This window comes from Salmo salar, chromosome 04, assembly GCF_965601325.2.
Source record: "Salmo salar chromosome 04, fSalSal1, whole genome shotgun sequence".
Taxonomy (NCBI): Eukaryota; Metazoa; Chordata; class Actinopteri; order Salmoniformes; family Salmonidae; genus Salmo; species Salmo salar.
The window spans coordinates 19,015,675-19,032,254 of record NC_138294.1 but is presented as its reverse complement, the minus strand read 5'-3'; the positions used below and the strand labels follow the sequence as shown (position 1 = coordinate 19,032,254).

The 16,580-nt window shown below is 43.8% G+C and overlaps 1 protein-coding gene across 2 annotated transcripts in view; it reads right to left on the bottom strand.

Moving 5' to 3' along the window:
• Positions 1 to 16,509, bottom strand: part of LOC106610289 (putative E3 ubiquitin-protein ligase HERC3) — a 35,023-nt gene extending 18,514 nt beyond the window's left edge. The window contains exons 1-14 of one of the 2 annotated variants that reach the window (XM_045716533.2): positions 16,255 to 16,509; positions 14,853 to 15,221; positions 11,414 to 11,573; positions 10,628 to 10,704; positions 10,268 to 10,489; positions 9,929 to 10,020; positions 9,498 to 9,628; positions 9,111 to 9,262; positions 8,039 to 8,112; positions 6,830 to 6,954; positions 6,515 to 6,574; positions 4,986 to 5,097; positions 2,106 to 2,295; positions 257 to 420 (exon numbers count right to left, since the gene is read on the bottom strand). In XM_045716533.2, the coding sequence (XP_045572489.1) occupies positions 257 to 420; positions 2,106 to 2,295; positions 4,986 to 5,097; positions 6,515 to 6,574; positions 6,830 to 6,954; positions 8,039 to 8,112; positions 9,111 to 9,262; positions 9,498 to 9,628; positions 9,929 to 10,020; positions 10,268 to 10,489; positions 10,628 to 10,704; positions 11,414 to 11,573; positions 14,853 to 15,078 (1,785 nt within the window). In that variant the 5' untranslated portion in view covers positions 15,079 to 15,221; positions 16,255 to 16,509. The remainder of the gene's footprint in view (positions 1 to 256; positions 421 to 2,105; positions 2,296 to 4,985; positions 5,098 to 6,514; positions 6,575 to 6,829; positions 6,955 to 8,038; positions 8,113 to 9,110; positions 9,263 to 9,497; positions 9,629 to 9,928; positions 10,021 to 10,267; positions 10,490 to 10,627; positions 10,705 to 11,413; positions 11,574 to 14,852; positions 15,222 to 16,254) is intronic. The other variant, XM_045716534.2, reaches the window with a different exon arrangement.
• Positions 16,510 to 16,580: the final 71 nt, after the last annotated feature.

Below are 16,580 nucleotides of genomic sequence, written 5' to 3'. Positions count from 1 at the left end.
CCCACAATTCTGTAAACTTGTTTTTTGCATTACCGACATGCTTTAAAAAAAATGGACACCTCATGTGTTCCTAACCTTTAAAAAAATGATCCTATTCACACAGTAGTCCTATGCTTTAGGCCAGGAATCATAACACCTCTTGAAGTTTCTCCACCAGCTTTAGTATAAAACTTTAACTTGTGAAGTATCTAGAGAAACTTTTATGTAAAGAATGACCTAATGAAATTTCCCCATGAGCATTAGCAGGAAACGTTACCTTATGAAGTTTCTCTAGAAGCATTAGCGTGGCACTGGTGTAGTTTTCTAGGAAGACAGGGACGAGCAGGGCCTTTCCTCCGGTTAACAGGAACACCACGATGCTCTTATACATGTCCACCAGCCTGGAGAACACACCGCCGTCCACCAAGCACCACCAGTTATCTGTGGGGATGCAGAATATAACACGCCACCAGTTATCTGCGGGGATCCAGAATATAACACGCCACCAGTTATCTACGGGGATCCAGAATATAACACGCCACCAGTTATCTACGGGGATCCAGAATATAACACGCCACCAGTTATCTACGGGGATCCAGAATATAACACGCCACCAGTTATCTACGGGGATCCAGAATATAACACGCCACCAGTTATCTACGGGGATCCAGAATATAACACGCCACCAGTTATCTACGGGGATCCAGAATATAACACGCCACCAGTTATCTACGGGGATCCAGAATATAACACGCCACCAGTTATCTACGGGGATCCAGAATATAACACGCCACCAGTTATCTACGGGGATCCAGAATATAACACGCCACCAGTTATCTATGGGATACAGAAAACAAGACAACACATCACATTCCAGCATCTTTTAAAGGGAACCTGCAGTGACATTGTATATTTAGAAGTATGGCAGAAGTGCCATGTGATGCACTGTACACATGAAGTGTATACCATTATGACGGTTGAATAACTGCCATTTTCCTGGGACTGACTGTGCAGTACGGAGAAAGAGTATTTGTGGTAGACTGAGGTGTACAGTTTATACAGTATCAAACACTGTTCAGCACATTTGTGTGCATGAGGGTATTTGTCTGTGCGCCCGTGTATGTGCATGTTTGTGTCAAATCAAATCAAGTGTAATTGTCAAATGCTTCATAAACAGGTGTGGACTAACAGTGAAATGCTTACTTATGGCCTTTCCCAACACGCAGAGAGAAAAAAATAAATAATAGAAAGATAACAACACAAGGAGTAAATATACAATCAGTAAGGATAATTTGGCTATATACCCGGGGTACCAGTACCGAGTCGATGTGCAGGGATACGAGGTAATTGAGGTAGATATGTACATATAGGTAGGGATAAAGTGACTAGGCCACAGGATAGATAATAAACAGTAACAGCAGCGTATGTGATGAATCAAAAAAGCTTGTGCAAAGGAGGGTCAATGCAGATAGTCCAGGTAGCTATTGATTACTATTTAACTATTTAACGGTCTGACGGCTTTGGGATAGAAGCTGTTCAGGGTCCTGTTGGTTCCAGAATTGGTGCATCGGTACCACTTGCCGTGTGGTAGCAGAGAGAACATGCTATGACTGGGGTGGATGGAGTCTGACAATTTTGGGGCCTTCCTCTGACACCACCTGGTATAGAGGTCCTGAATGGCAGGGAGCTTGGCCCCAGTGATGTACTGGGCCGTACGCACTACCCTCTGTAGAGCCTTGCGGCTGGATGCCAAGCAGTTGCCATAGCAAGTGGTGATGCAGCCAATCAAGATGCTCTCAATGGTGCAGCTCTAAAAACGTTAAGAATCTGAGGGCCCATGCCAAATCTTTTCAGCCTCCTGAGGGGGAAGAGGTGTTGTCGTGCCCTCTTCACGACTGTGTTGGTGTGTTTGGACCATGATAGATCCTTAGTGATGTGGACACAGAGGAACTTGAAGCTCTCGACCTGCTCCACTACAGCCCTGTCCATGTGTGTGTGTGTGCGTGCGCACGTATGGGTGTCTGTGTGCATGCAATGTACATAGTACATTAACATGTGACTGTGCATGTGTGTGTGCTTGAAGTGCATGTGTGTGTGCTTGAAATGCAACTATGTTCCCCCCCTACCAAGCACTTTGCTGGGGTTGGCATCCAGGCGGAGTATGGCCATGGCTAGGGGGATGGTGAGGGTGATGTAGTTCTTGGAGTCGTGCAGGGCGGGACACTCCGACAGGATCAGGTAGATCCTCATGGCCTCAACGTCAGGGGGAGAGCAGGGCAGCTGGGGGATCAGCAGGCTCTCAAAACTCTTAGTGGCCTGGCAGGACAGAGACACATGGATAGAGGGAGAGAGAGATGGATACATCACTTTAAAATCATCCATCAAAATATCCCCTAAGAGCTGTCCGTACAACCGGTTAACTGTACATCACAATGCTTGTTATTTTCATTTGCTAATGGAGATCTAACTAAATGAGTATATCATGATAGGAGTTAAGTAGAGTACCTGAAGTTTTTTTAATTTAAACTATAACTGACCGTTGGTGAAGAATTGGGACATTAAGAAATGTATTTTCAACTTTGCAATACTGTACCAAAACGCTACAATATATTTGAAAAAAAAATGTCGGAACAAGGATAGCTTTTTACAAAATCGAAAGGATTAGATGGACTCGGCAAAAGGACAAAAACATCACAGGAAAATGTTTTGGGAGAGGCCTCCTGTGACTGGCTGGTTGCTAACGCTGCCTGATCTTTATAGAACGCAATAAATCAAGATAGGTTGAGAAGCCCCAAAATCCCTAACATATTTTTAGTGGGCTAGCTAGCTCTGAACCTCATGACCTCAGTCCAGTAGGCATTCTGCGTGAAACCATCAAAACCCAGCAGAGTATGTGTTGATCTTACTGAGATGATGTGTAATGTGTGCTGTACCATTTCAGAAGTCAACGGGGGACATAGTTCATATGTGGCATGGGAATTCAATGCCGTTGCCTATGATACTCTATGGCCATCAAAACAAAGCGTAGGGGGCGGTGTACCCTGAACACCCCTATTTTACTCCACTACATAGCTCAGTCCAAAGTGCTGCTGGCTAGGTCTAACAGACGCTGTACACTCTTTTTTCATTCTTCTAAAAGGTGCCATCTAGAACCTTAAAGGATTCTTCAGCTGTCCCCATAGGATAACCCTTTGAAGAACCCTTTTTGGTTCCTGGTATAACCCTTTTGGGTTCCATGTAGAACTCTTTTTACAGATGGTTCTACCTGGAACCAAAAAGGGTTCTACCTGGAACCAAAAAGGGTTATCCTACAGCCGAAAAACCCTTTTGGAACCCTTTTTTCTAAGAGTGTACGGGTCAAAGGGTGTTCCAAAACCAGACAAATCAAATAAAAAGATATATATTTTACCTTTATTTAACTAGGCAAGTCAGTTAAGAAGAAATTCTTATTTTCAATGACAGTCTAGGAACAGTGGGTTAACTGCCTTGTTCAGGGGCAGAACAACAGATTTTGTACCTTGTCAGCTCGGGGATTCGATCTTGCAACCTTTGGGTCACTAGTCCAACGCTCTAATCACTAGGCTACAATGCCGCCCCGGTCACATACACATAGTTAGCAGATGTTAATGCGAGTGTAGCGAAATGCTTGTGCTTCTAGTTCCGACCGTGCAGTAATATCTAACAAGTGATCTAACAATTTCACAACATCTACCTTATACACACAAGTGTAAAGGAATGAATAAGAATATGCACATACAAATATATGGATGAGCGATGGCCTAACGGCATAGGCAAGATGCAGTAGATGGTATAGAGTACAGTATATACATATGAGATGAGTAATGTAGGGTATGTAAACATTACATAAAGTGGCATTGTTTAAAGTGATACGTTTATTGCATCACATTTTTTATTATTAAAGTGGCTAGAGAATTGAGTCAGTATGTTGACAGACAGACATGGCTTTGTGTCCTTCGATTCAAATATTGCATTTGAGTCAAAACATAAACCATGACTCTGTATGATAGGGTTGCCATGACAATGACCCTGTAAAGGGGATTTGTAAATGCCATTATTCGCTCAGTTCAAATCTACCGGCCTCAACCATAACACATTTATGAGTAGATGGATAGAACCAAGTAGCTTAACAATCAAAACCCGTGGTACATCTCAATTAAATTTAGAATATTTAATGGTGAAACAGCCACGTCCGTTTGCTATATTACAACAAAGGAGTTACTGCAAACACAGTTTTTTCCCATCAAGACAACACTGCAAGCACGATAGAAGAGCACATGTACTTCTTTTTCTCATTTTTATTTTTTTACCATGCTGCACGACAGTCCTCAGCTCAACAAAATAAACGAAGGTGGTGGAGTGGCCAGTGGCGCTGCTTCCCCCTATTGCAGATTCCATCTTTAAAGCTACAATATGTAACTTTTTGGGCGACCCAACCAAATGTACATATAAATGTGAGTTATAGATCTGTCATTGTAAGCAAGTTAAGAAGCGGTAGATCTATGTGCACTATTTATATGCTTCCCGTTTTTAAGTTGAGTTTTTGCCTCTTTTACTTTTGGTTTTGTACACACGCTTCAAAAAGCTGAAAATACCGATATTTGTGGTTATGGAAAATATATTTCACAGCGGTTTAGATGGTACAGTGATTACCTACACTATACTTGCTTGTTTTGTCACGTAAACTGAAATCAGGCAAACTATCTGAATTTTAGAAACCAGGAAATGGCTGAGCAATTTCTACATAGTGCATCTTTAGTGTCTAAAGTGTCTTCTCCTTATCTCCTTTCCTTCACCTGCTCCTATGTGAAAGAACCAAAGACCTGAAACCCAGTGGTCATCGTTCATATTGCTTTCACTGTGTTTTCATATCAGTGCAGATGATGGAAGGAGGAGGCCACTTTAACTACGCATACCCAGGTTTTTGAGCATAGGGAGGGTCCCGTTTTCAGGTATTGGGATAAGACATAGTACACAAGAGTTGTTACCTGCTCCAGTAGTCTGGCGAAGGGCGGTTTACTGAGTGTCTCAAACAGCAGGCGGACTGAGTTGAGATCGATGCCAGGGACTTTAGGGTTGGTCTTAAAATGGCTGTCATCACTGGGGGAACAAACAAAGAACAAAAGAGCCTTTAAGACCAAACCCACCAAAAAATGACCTAACAGAAAAACCCATGATAAACTACCCAGACTTTATCAGTTTTAACTGTGTTGCTTAAAAAGGAAGTTCTGCTCAAAATACAAGAACATCCCTTTTAAAACTCATCAGCAGAGATATAAATAAATGGCTGGACTAAATCCATGTCTTTGTGTAGAACCATTGATGAATAGAACACACAACACGTTCCTCTGGGTTAGATAGTCTCTAGTTTATATTCTAACTGGGCATGTTGTGTGAGCCCACTGCAGGGTATAGTAGCTGTAAGACCTAAACAGAACCCCCCCCAGGGATGAACAGGGACCACATATTAAGTCTAGTCAGAGCCTCCCAGGTATTTAAGCCCATTCCAAACCACATTCACTGCTTTATCTTGTGAACTCTGCAGGGGTGATGTGTGTGTGTGAGAGAGAAACACCACAAAGCCCAGAAAACACAAAACACATGAAGGACAGCGACTATTTACAGACAACCTCCAGATATTGATAAAGAAATAATAATTAAGCCATAATAAACCAGCTTTGGCTTTGTGTGACTGTTTGGTAAACAGAAACTCCGACCGGAACGATAAGCACTAACAAGTAGAGAGGCGTTATGCTAGCTAGGGAACAGTGCTTCTGTACCCACAGGAATCAGGCAGCTTTGTGGCATGCTGTGTGTGTGTTTCATACTCTAAGGGTCCAAATTGAGCAAATTAGTTTTAGGAACACCATGCAGCCATTCTTGGGCTGCACGGTCACAAATGAGTGACCTCCACAAACAATAACAGATGTGAGACTGGGAACATAACATACTACCAGCAATACATAGTCTCTCTCCCTCTCGGTTGAGCTAACGGCTTAACCTGCCAGTGTTTTATATAACTGTTAAATCCAGTAGGTTTTAGGACAGGCTGCTTTAGCAGAGAGGGCAGGACATACAGTAAGGTGCTTATTGGTCTTCTCTAGTCTAGAGGACACCATTACGCTGATGGGCTCTGAACTAGGGGTCGTTCCCATGAAGTGATAGGCATCTGGCGGAGAATCAGCACAAAATGGCCACCCCTCCCTCATACACTCCATCTGCGCTTTATCTCCGCACGGATCTCTAATGGAATCTCAGTGTGTCTGTACAGTGTGTCTAGATAGGAGTATTTCCCCTGGAGTCTCTTCCCCTAAGGTCAGCAGTTTTGAAATGTAGGCACATGATGGGAATGAGTGTTGGTCGGACAAGGACATGATTTTGTCCTCTGTGAACGCTCTGCCTTTTCCCACAAGACATAAGAGAGAGATACCGGGTGTGACACAATACTCATGGCTTCCTTTCCTGTTCTCCTTCCAAACAGGTGAAAGAACTGGATAGGCTGTCGATCAACGCTCACCTCTCATCCAGGAAGCTGGCGTTCCAACAGGCGGCGGAAGACAGCAGGAGAATGACGTCACTAAAAGCAGAGGGAGACCAAGACATAAATGCAGGACATTATATCAATCAATTGAAACAAGATCAAAACGTATACCAGTCTTCAGAGTGGTATAGAGCTTCCAGCTGCTGAAGCCAAAAAGGGGCACCACAGGATCATCGTCCTGCTAAAAGAAATGTCATTCTCTGCATAGGAAACGATAAACAATTGTTCACAAAAACATATTTCCAAGATAAATCGAATCGATTCCCCAAATAAGTCATATCACTGACTTACTTGGTGATAGTGGAATCTGTGTTGTCTAGGAGTTTCATCCTCCACGTATTCAAACTGGCATCATTTATCAAAGAGATGCTTCTGCTGATGTTAGTGACACGGAAGTCTTCAGGAGCGGTGGAACTCTAGAGGAGAGAAGGGGGTCAGGGGGGAGTCAAGGTAACGTAGCACGTCAGCTAGTCGGCTACATTTAGCAACGTTATTCTCGATAGCGCTTCCACTGTAGACATTACAAGGCTATCCAGAGACGTGTGTTTTGGGTTCATTCCCTTTCCTTCTTGCAGATAAAATACTCAGAGGTCCAAGTACATTGTAGGGAGAGTATCTATCTGTGTGTTGGTGTTATCAAGTCACATTCCTGGCAATCAACAGGAGGATATCCGTTGTAGACAGATGTAGCCTACTTGGCTTACTACATCACAGTAATATCTCATTCATTACTTCCCACAAATCTAAAAGCATTGGATTGGTGGAGGCATCGGCTAGAGGGAGTTTCCACCATATTTATTATACCAGTCTTTTCTTTCGAACCAGTGAAGGGAACTTAACAGGTGCACATTCTGGGAGGTAGGACAAATAATTGGGACACAGCCTTGGTCTTAGATCTCTCTGTCCAGAGCAGAGACCGTAGAGCAGAGACCGTCCAGACATTCCAGCTGGTCAATAACTGGAGCAACAGCTCCACCTAATGGCAGAAAACTAGAACTGACTCACTTAATGAAAACACATTAGCATCCTTCCTCACTACTAGGTCTATAGCAGAGCTCTCTAACCCTGTTCCTGAAGAGCTACCGTCCTGTAGGTTTTTACTAAAACCCTAATCTAGCACACATGATTCTATTAATGAAATGGTTGACAAGCTGAACCAGGTTAGTTACAACTGGGGTTGGATAAACAACCTAAAGGAGGGTAGCTCTCCAGGAACAGGGTGGAGAACCCTGGTCTAAAGCATATTCTTCCCATCCCTGAAAGAGAAAATCTAATGTCTTTCAATTCAATGTCTGGGCCTGTACTCATAAAGCGTCTCAGAGTAAGAGAGCTGATCTAGGATCAGGGCCCCCCCTGTGCATGTGATCTTATTTTTATGATCTAAAAGGCTAAACTGATCCCAGATCACTCCAATTCTGAGATGCTTTATGAATACGGTCCCTGTACTATTACATCAGTTAATGACCAAAAGCTGAGAAACGATTATGTGAGGTCCTTTACCTTGTCATCTGAGTACAATAGGAAGTTATGGTCCCCTCCACAGTTGATTTTTGTAATGGCATAATGATCTGGCCCTAGAAAGAGGAAAGGAAAGAGTTACTGACTGTTGGTTTAAATTGGCTAGCTCAACAGCATTGTGGTGACTTAAGGGAACAGTTTATGCTTATAGAAAATAGCTCCTGAGTGAAGTTTCCCTTTGGGACAGATCTAGGATCAGCTTACCTTCCCCCCCAATTCTAATCTTAACTATTAGTGGGGAAAAATGCTAACCTAAGATCAGTGTCTAGGGGCATCTTCACCCTACACAAGCATTTTCCAAACTCCAAAAAGGTGCATGTTTTGGTTTTTGCTGTAGTACACAGCTGATTCAAATAATCAAAGCTTGATGACGAGTTGATTATTTGAACCAGCTGTGTAGCGCTAGGGCAAAAAACTAAATGTGCACCCCCTGGGTTCCCCAGTTTGGGAAACGCTGCCCTACACCGAGAAGCTCCATACATGTTGATTTAGTCCACTAGATGGCAGGAAAGCAATACAAACTAAGCAATCCTCCTCAAAGACCACCAATCAGTGTGTTAAACACTGAGAATCCTGTTTCATAGACCTCTAACTCACTCACAACCTAATACAGGTCACTCTAGAAACATCCGTGTTGCTGAAATAATGTCAAACATTTTACCACATGGGGATATTTTGATACTATTTCATTCTTTGAACATTGAATTTATCCCATTCATATACTTTTCAATACGCGTGGTTAATAAGCGTATTATAGTGATCTAGTGACCTTTCTCCCTCCAGTCATAGTTTTATATACAGTACATTATATGAATCACTGAACAAGCTGTAGATGTATCTGAACGAGTCCTTGCACTCGTGTGCTGTTCCTTTCAACGTCCTAGTATGCGTTCTCTTTAAAATCCAATTATAGTCACTTTCAGTATGAACAATTGTACATAAGACGTCTCCATGGGTTCAATAGACATAGTATCTAAAGTTTAGGATCATATCTCATGGCTGGCTTCTCAATAACTGACTTGAGAGCCACAGGTGTCGTGAGTCATCCAGTTACCTGACATATGACGAGGACTTCCTGTGAGGCTGCTTTTGACAGGAAGTGGGCTTTTGATGTCACCTCGTGTCCCGGTGCCCAGCTGACCATTGGTGTTACAACCGAAAGCATACACCAGACCGGAGGAAGGCACAAACGCCAGGGTGTGGTGTCTGAAACCGAGACGGAGAAGATAGAGAGAGAGTATGAGGAATCTAGGACAGAGAAGGGCAAGTAGTCATACCATAACTTATCTGATGTAAACCTGTACTCGATTGTACTGCTATGCTATGCTAGGCTATGCTTTACTAAGTTATGCTTTGCTATGCTATGCTATGCTATGCTTTGCTATGCTATGCTTTGCTATGCTATGCTATGCTATGCTGACCAGGCTAGGTTGTGCAGTACCTGCCACAGGCAATCTGGGAAACCTCGCTGCCCATCAGCTCCTGCACCTGTCTGGGTAGAGGCTCGTTGTTGGTGGAGTCATGACCCAGTTGACCACGAGAGCCGTCCCCAAACGTAAACAAACCCCCATCCTGTCAATCAAACACAGAGCGAGGCTTCAATTACAATAAAGGATGTGAGGAGGAATGCTGAAGGACAGTCTGTCATAGCTCAACACAACTCCACATGCATATTCCTCACCCTCCAAAACAAACATGAGAATTCTGCAAAGGCATGAACACGTTCAGGGATTAAAGGTTTTACGAGACAGCAGGTCCTTTTTCAGTACTGTGCTTTCTGAAAAACCACCATCACCTGAAGACTATATGACAGCTTCATTACGTGACTATAAACACATGACAGATACACAGGAAGACCGTTGTGTTGCTCACCTTGGTGAGGGCAGCTGTATGCTCGTCTCCACAGCTGATATAAACCACTTTTTGGGATCTGAGGAACTTGATGTGGCAAGGGACAGACCGGTCTGTAGAAAGGAAGTAACACACACACACATATTCCGTGTTACCTTCAGAACATCACATTGCTTTATATGAAGGTCTGCTTATGAACTGCTTACAAGCCATCATTCATTTAATCACATATCGGAGAAACGATTGGGCATTTGGACCCATATAGCTATGGGTCTGTAGTCCAACAGGCTTCCTCAGTCTATTGGGGTGCATTACTTCTCTCTACGTGTGTCTCATCGACGTATTAGTTAGTTAGCCTACCCTGTTTGTCATTTAGCCCCAGCTGTCCGGCACTGTTCTTTCCCCAGCCGAACACGGCTCCAGAGAGGGACAGGGCGAAGCTGTGGTCTCCCCCAGCGGTGATCTGAGCCAGGGGGATTCCTGACAGAGACTTGACAGGCTGGGGAGACAAGGTGCTGGGCTCACCCTTCCCCAAACCCAGCTGTCCGCTGGAGTTCTGGCCCCACGTGAACAGCTGACCGTCTGGGAGAGAAAAGAGGGGGTTAGCCTAGCATTAGCCTGGCATTAACCTAGCATTAGCTGTTAAGCTAGTAACTTTGGTGTGTAGTGCTACAGTATCAGTGGAAGTGTGTGAGGTGTTGCTGTTGGCTTCATTCTCACCTTTAGAGAGGGCGATGCAGTGCTTGTTGCCACACATTATTTGAGAGATGCGATGCTCGCACAGCTTCTTGATCAACCTGAGAAATGCAGGAGCTGCATTGAGTTGTGAGGCCAATGCCTGAACAACTGTGCAGTATTGGGCAGATTTTAACCAACTACATGCAATGTACAGTTAGCTTTACAATCCCTGTATAATCAACATCTAGAACACCGTACGTGTTGTAGCCTTTGTAACCCTCCCAGCAAAGACAGTACAGTATGAAGATGGGCAGAAACTGCTTCTCCAATAGAAACCCCCAATCACACTGTAGGTGATGTCATGGCGACGTTGGCTAGCTAAGCCCATGCGCAGAAACACGTCATCGGGTCGAACGGTCATCTAGCGCCGAACTGTGCAGGCCGTCAAATCAAAGGCACTCCTTCGATATAAAGTTGTTTTTGACGAAAATTAAAACGGCAGTTTGTCACTTTCACGAGGTTGGAGTAATAACATGCTCAACTACTGAAGACATTGGCTCAAATCTCAGTTGTGCCTTTAGATTTCGAGAAAATTAACCACCAAGAATTTCTCACTTCTCTCATTGACTCCTCAAACCCAACCTGGTCTGTTTCATAAGCCTTCCTGGAAGTCTCGCTATGTTGCGGCTCTGGTTTTAAAAAGTCTATGCTCCTAGCATTTAGCCATCACATGCAGTTCTCACAATTCCATTGGTTTTCATGTACCTCTTCCAGTAGGCTATTCCTCAGCAAAGCTTCAATAATGTATGTTCTAGCATGCTAGGTCACCTGGGGATTGGGACGGTCTCCTCAGCGGTCCCCAGACCCAGCTGGCCCCCTCCACCGGCCCCCCAGGCAAACACCTGGCCCTGTTCATTCAGCGCCATGGAGTGGGCCTGGCCGCACGATACCACCCCTATCTTCTGGGTGTCCAGGGCCACCACCAGTTCTAGAGGGTAAGGAGGAGGGACGAAGGGGGAGGGAGGAGTGGGGAGGGAGGGGAGGGTATGACAGACTTTAGCCAGGCTCTCTAGAAAGACTAGTGTCTAGAATGAATGATCCACAATCTTAATTTGATCACCCGGTTGTTTCAGGAAACGTCCTACATTGCAGGAAACACAAACTTGTAGTCTATTCAAGGTTTAAAAAGGCTTCTAAAGTTTATCATTTCCACTTTACAATGTCTGACTTTATTTGCCCTAACTAAAAACGTATCAACCACTACAAAAATGTCCATTAATTATAACCCACACAATAATTCACATTTCCGGTTGCTGCAGGATTATTTTCCTGCTATGAGAAACTGGTCCAATTAAGATCTTACACCTGTACCAGTTTTAGGACGGGTGCATCTTAGACTATACTGTGGATGAGAAAAGGAAGTGTCTTTTCTCAATGTATCCTCTTGTCTGTTCTGCTGGTATGAGCATTCTAGAAGGGTATGCTAGGCCTTTGTCTGGAAGCCATAAAGACCAAACCCACTTTGAGTATTTAGTGTGGATACACTATCTGACTAACCATCTTCTGGAATGTCCCAGTGCTTTCTAACTATCTAGCTCAACATTTCAGTTTCACTTATCATGGAGGCATGTTAGGAAGAACTGAGAGCAAAATAAACATGGGTTACTGTCGGTCATTTCTTATCTGATATTTTCAATCACTCTTGGAGAAAAATACTTCTTTATTATTTAGAAAAACAATATGTTTCAGCATTAGGCCTCAGCATCAGACTGCTTTGCTTTCAAATTCAATTACTTCATTTGTGTCTTAAAAATGATATACCTTAACATTATACATTTTAACTCAGCACTTTAGCACCTATAATTACAGTTAAATATCATCTGAGAATTGGAAGTCAAGAACACATGTGTGATGACTAAATAATGCATCCCAACAAGTCTCCTCCTGCCGTGCCTCAGTTCCAGTACACAGATCTGTGTGGCCGACCGTGTAGCCTAGAGAGTGGTTGGGTGGTGGTGGTTTGCATGCGATATAACAGTGAGCAGCAGCTTCATAGGAATGCGGGCACGCACAGCACAGTAGAAACCAGTCATAAGATGAAAGGAGAAACATATTTCACAGCATACAGTATTGTACTGCAGCGTCATACAAACTACCTGTGCGGCAGAAATATACTATTATAGGGCATTTAGTCTCAAAGTCTTATATGCCAGCAGCATACCACCCTGCATCTCACTGCTGGCTTGCCTCTGAAGCTAAGCAGGGTTGTTCCTGGATGGGAGACCAGATGCTGCTGGAAGGGGTGTTGGAGGGCCAGTAAGAGGCACTCATTCCTCTGGTCCCCCACAAAAATATCCCAATGCCCCAGGGCAGTGACTGGGGACATTGCCCTGTGTAGGGTGCCATCTTTCGGATGGAATGTTAAACGTGTTTCCTGACTCTCTATGGTCACTAAAGATCCCATGGCACTCATCGTAAGAGTTGAGGTGTTAACCCTGGTGTCCTGGCTAAATTCCCAATCTGGCCTTCATACCTTCACGGTCACCTAATCATCCCCTGCTTCCAATTGGCTCATTCATCCCCCTGTAACTATTCCCCAAGTCGTTGCTGTAAATGAGAATATGTTCTCAGTCAATTTACCTGGTAAAATAAGGATTACATTTTTTTTTTCTTGTTTTGATAATGGATTATTTACAAAATAACAAATTGGCTCAGTTTAACATTGAAACCTTAAAAACGGGCAATCTTCAGTTGCTGCATCCATTTTTGGACTTGTAAATTATATATAGACCTACCCACTGATTCTTGAAAAATATAACTTATAAATAAGTCATGAGCTTTGTGCAACTGTCAAACCCCATCAGAACCCAAAATATTAGCTTGTTCTATTCCAATGTTTGCAAAGATTGTAAATGTAAACAAACACTGTATAGCCTCTAAACATGCTTAAAACTATAAATTGAAAATGTTGGATGGTCAGTCCTTTCATACATTGCTCTGCCTGTGATTTTGAGAGGGTTTAAATATCTCCAGGCCCATTCCTCAGCTTTTTACCAAAATAGAGGTGGGGTGACTGCTTTGTTATTGTTTCAACTAAGGGTTGATGCTTTAAAGGGCTAATTCACTCAAAAACAATATTTCAGTATTTTGTCCATTAGTCCGTCCACAGTTAATATAATTCCGAAAAAAGTATAAAATGGCACCAGTCAAGTTAAGACTGATCCCTTTCAGTACAGAGAAAGAACGGTATCCTTGCGTATGGTAAGGCTGGTGTTATCGGCCCAACTGGTCAATAAATAGGCCTATTAAATGAAATAGTGCTCTGAGAATGACTGGTGGCAAAGGGAGTGCTTCCAACAATAATCAACGTTTCATGGCAGTTTCCAGAAGCAGTCGTCAAGCGTATGGTTGTATGGCTAAACATAAATATGACCCTTACACACACACACACACACACACACACACACACACACACACACACACACACACACACACACACACACACACACACACACACACACACACACACACACACACACACACACACACACACACACACACACACACACACACACACACACACACACACACACAGCAGATCATTGGTGCCTGAGATCTCATTAAACAGCCATATGAGTGACAGCACACTCCTGAGTCCTGGAAATGGTGCTCCTCCAACCTATCAACTCTCCTGGCTTAGCCTAGGAGCCAGTGAGCTACCATTAAGGATTCATCCCAAATGGCTCCCTATGTCCTTTATAGTGCACTACTTTTACACTGTAGAAGTAGTGCACTTTATAGGAAATAAGGTGCCATTTGGGACGCCTCCTAAATGTCATAAATGACATGAGCTTTAAGATTGTCATTCCTCCTTCCTCCCAGGCATTATCCCTCTGTTTAGTAAATAGAACCTAATCCACCATGAATTCATATAGTCTGCATTGCAAAAGAGATGAAATGCTACTGTAGTATTAAGAGGTGGGGGGATCTAAACAAACGTTGTGACACAGGTATAACGTTTCATTATAGTAGAGAACAAATCTGCCAATCTGCTCATTGGCAGATTTCCCTGCGCTTACACGTTAGAGTTGCAGCCAAGTACAATAAGACGTAATATCCCACTAGATTGGGAATTCAGTATAGCAGATTTTTTTTTATCCACCCACAATATCAACAAACACAGGTTGTACCACAAATAAACATCAAACAGTGTTAGCTTGATAGCTAACATCTGCAGATTGCTAATTGGCTGGTACTGGCAGCTTACCTGGCGAGTCCCCCGGCTTGTCGTGGCCCAGCTGCCCACAGCGGTTGGAGCCGCACGTGTACACTCTCCCATCACGCAACAGGAATAGCGAATGGCGCCCGCCGCACGCCACCTCCTTCAGGCCGCGCCCATTGAACGCCTGGCAGCTCCGGGGTTCGCACACGGGGTCCCTCGCTCCGCCGATACCCAGCTGGCCCTCCACAGTACTGCCCCAGCACAGCATCATGGCTTAGAGTGGGAAGGAGGGAAGGAGAGAGAGAGCGATGGAGGGAAGGAGAGAGTGAAAGACAGTGGGAAGGAGGGGAAGAAGGAGGAGAGCTTCAGGCTAGAAGGCGGCCCTGCCTTCTCCCCTTGGTGTAAATCACAAGCCTGGAAGGGAGAAACAGGGGAGAGGAGGAGAAGGGTGACAGATGGTAGTCAGATCACATCATTGGCCCTTACAGTGCACTCATCATCTGATATGTTGGATCATGTTTTAAAAATGAAGCGAGGCTGGGTAAACACTCTGCCTGGGGTGGAGCCTGGCGCTGGGTGTGCGTGTGTGTGACATGAGCGCTGAAAAGATAAAGGTGGAAGCACCACCAGCTTGTTTAAATAAGCCCAGTGCCTCTGTAATCCCTGTTTAAGCAGCACCAACTGTCCTGCCTTAACGCAATCCACTCCCAACGTGCATGCTATGGACAGAGTTAGCCAAGGTGAAGGCAGAGAGAGGAGAGAGAGACTGCTCTAAAGGTTCGGTGCCCTCTTGGAAGTAAACATGGAGACATCCTTTCCTTGGAAGTCAAGTGGCACTTTCAGTTTACAAATGCAAATACAATCTGTCATGCTCAGACAAGACACATCATTCATTCTGCATGTGTCATAGTTACCTATGTGGCTTATAGCTAGATAGAGGCCTTATGGATGATGATAGTTTGATGGTTACGGCAGAAAGGGTGTTACATTGACAATGAATGAATGTGCAAGGGATGATTCCCGAGCTTGCGCTTGCAGATGGGTATACTTTGGCTGACGTAAGATTCCAACTATTGCTCTATACTTACATCCAATATCGTCTGGACGGGACCACCATATGGCTGTATAGCTACTGTATATAGTTATATAGTTAGCTATAGCCTCTAACTATGTAAAATAGTTACAGTAGCTAGTCAATCGTGTCACTTCATCGTCTCCGCTAGCGGTCGGTAACTAGCTATACGGATAAAAACGACAGCTAACGGGTAGGGCTTAACGAGATTTACAAATGCGTCCATTTCTCAGAATACTAGCAAGCGTGACATATTTAGCCAATCTAGTGAATCTATCTGTATTTCAGACTCTTCAACGTTCACATATAGACATGTAAACAATTGCACAAAACGTAGCTACGTGATTTAAAGCAAAAACATAGCATGCGTTTTACCTGTAGAGATGCATTCCTGAATTCCACTAGCTGGTCGTTTCGACAATAACAAGGAAGTTGTGATGCTGGTTGATGCTCTTCGTCACTCAACATGTGACTTTGGGTTTACACGTCTATACCCACAGATTCCACAGACACAAAATATGGGAAAATAAAACATTTGTCTTCATACGTTTAGCAGTGTGGTTAGGGTAAGGTTTTAAATCACATTTTATGAAGAGACATTTCAGAAACGGGCGTGGTTTATGACTGTGGGTATAGAATCTAGTGACGAGCATGACTGATGTCAGCAAAATCTAGCCCAATCATGCGATGTACAGAATATA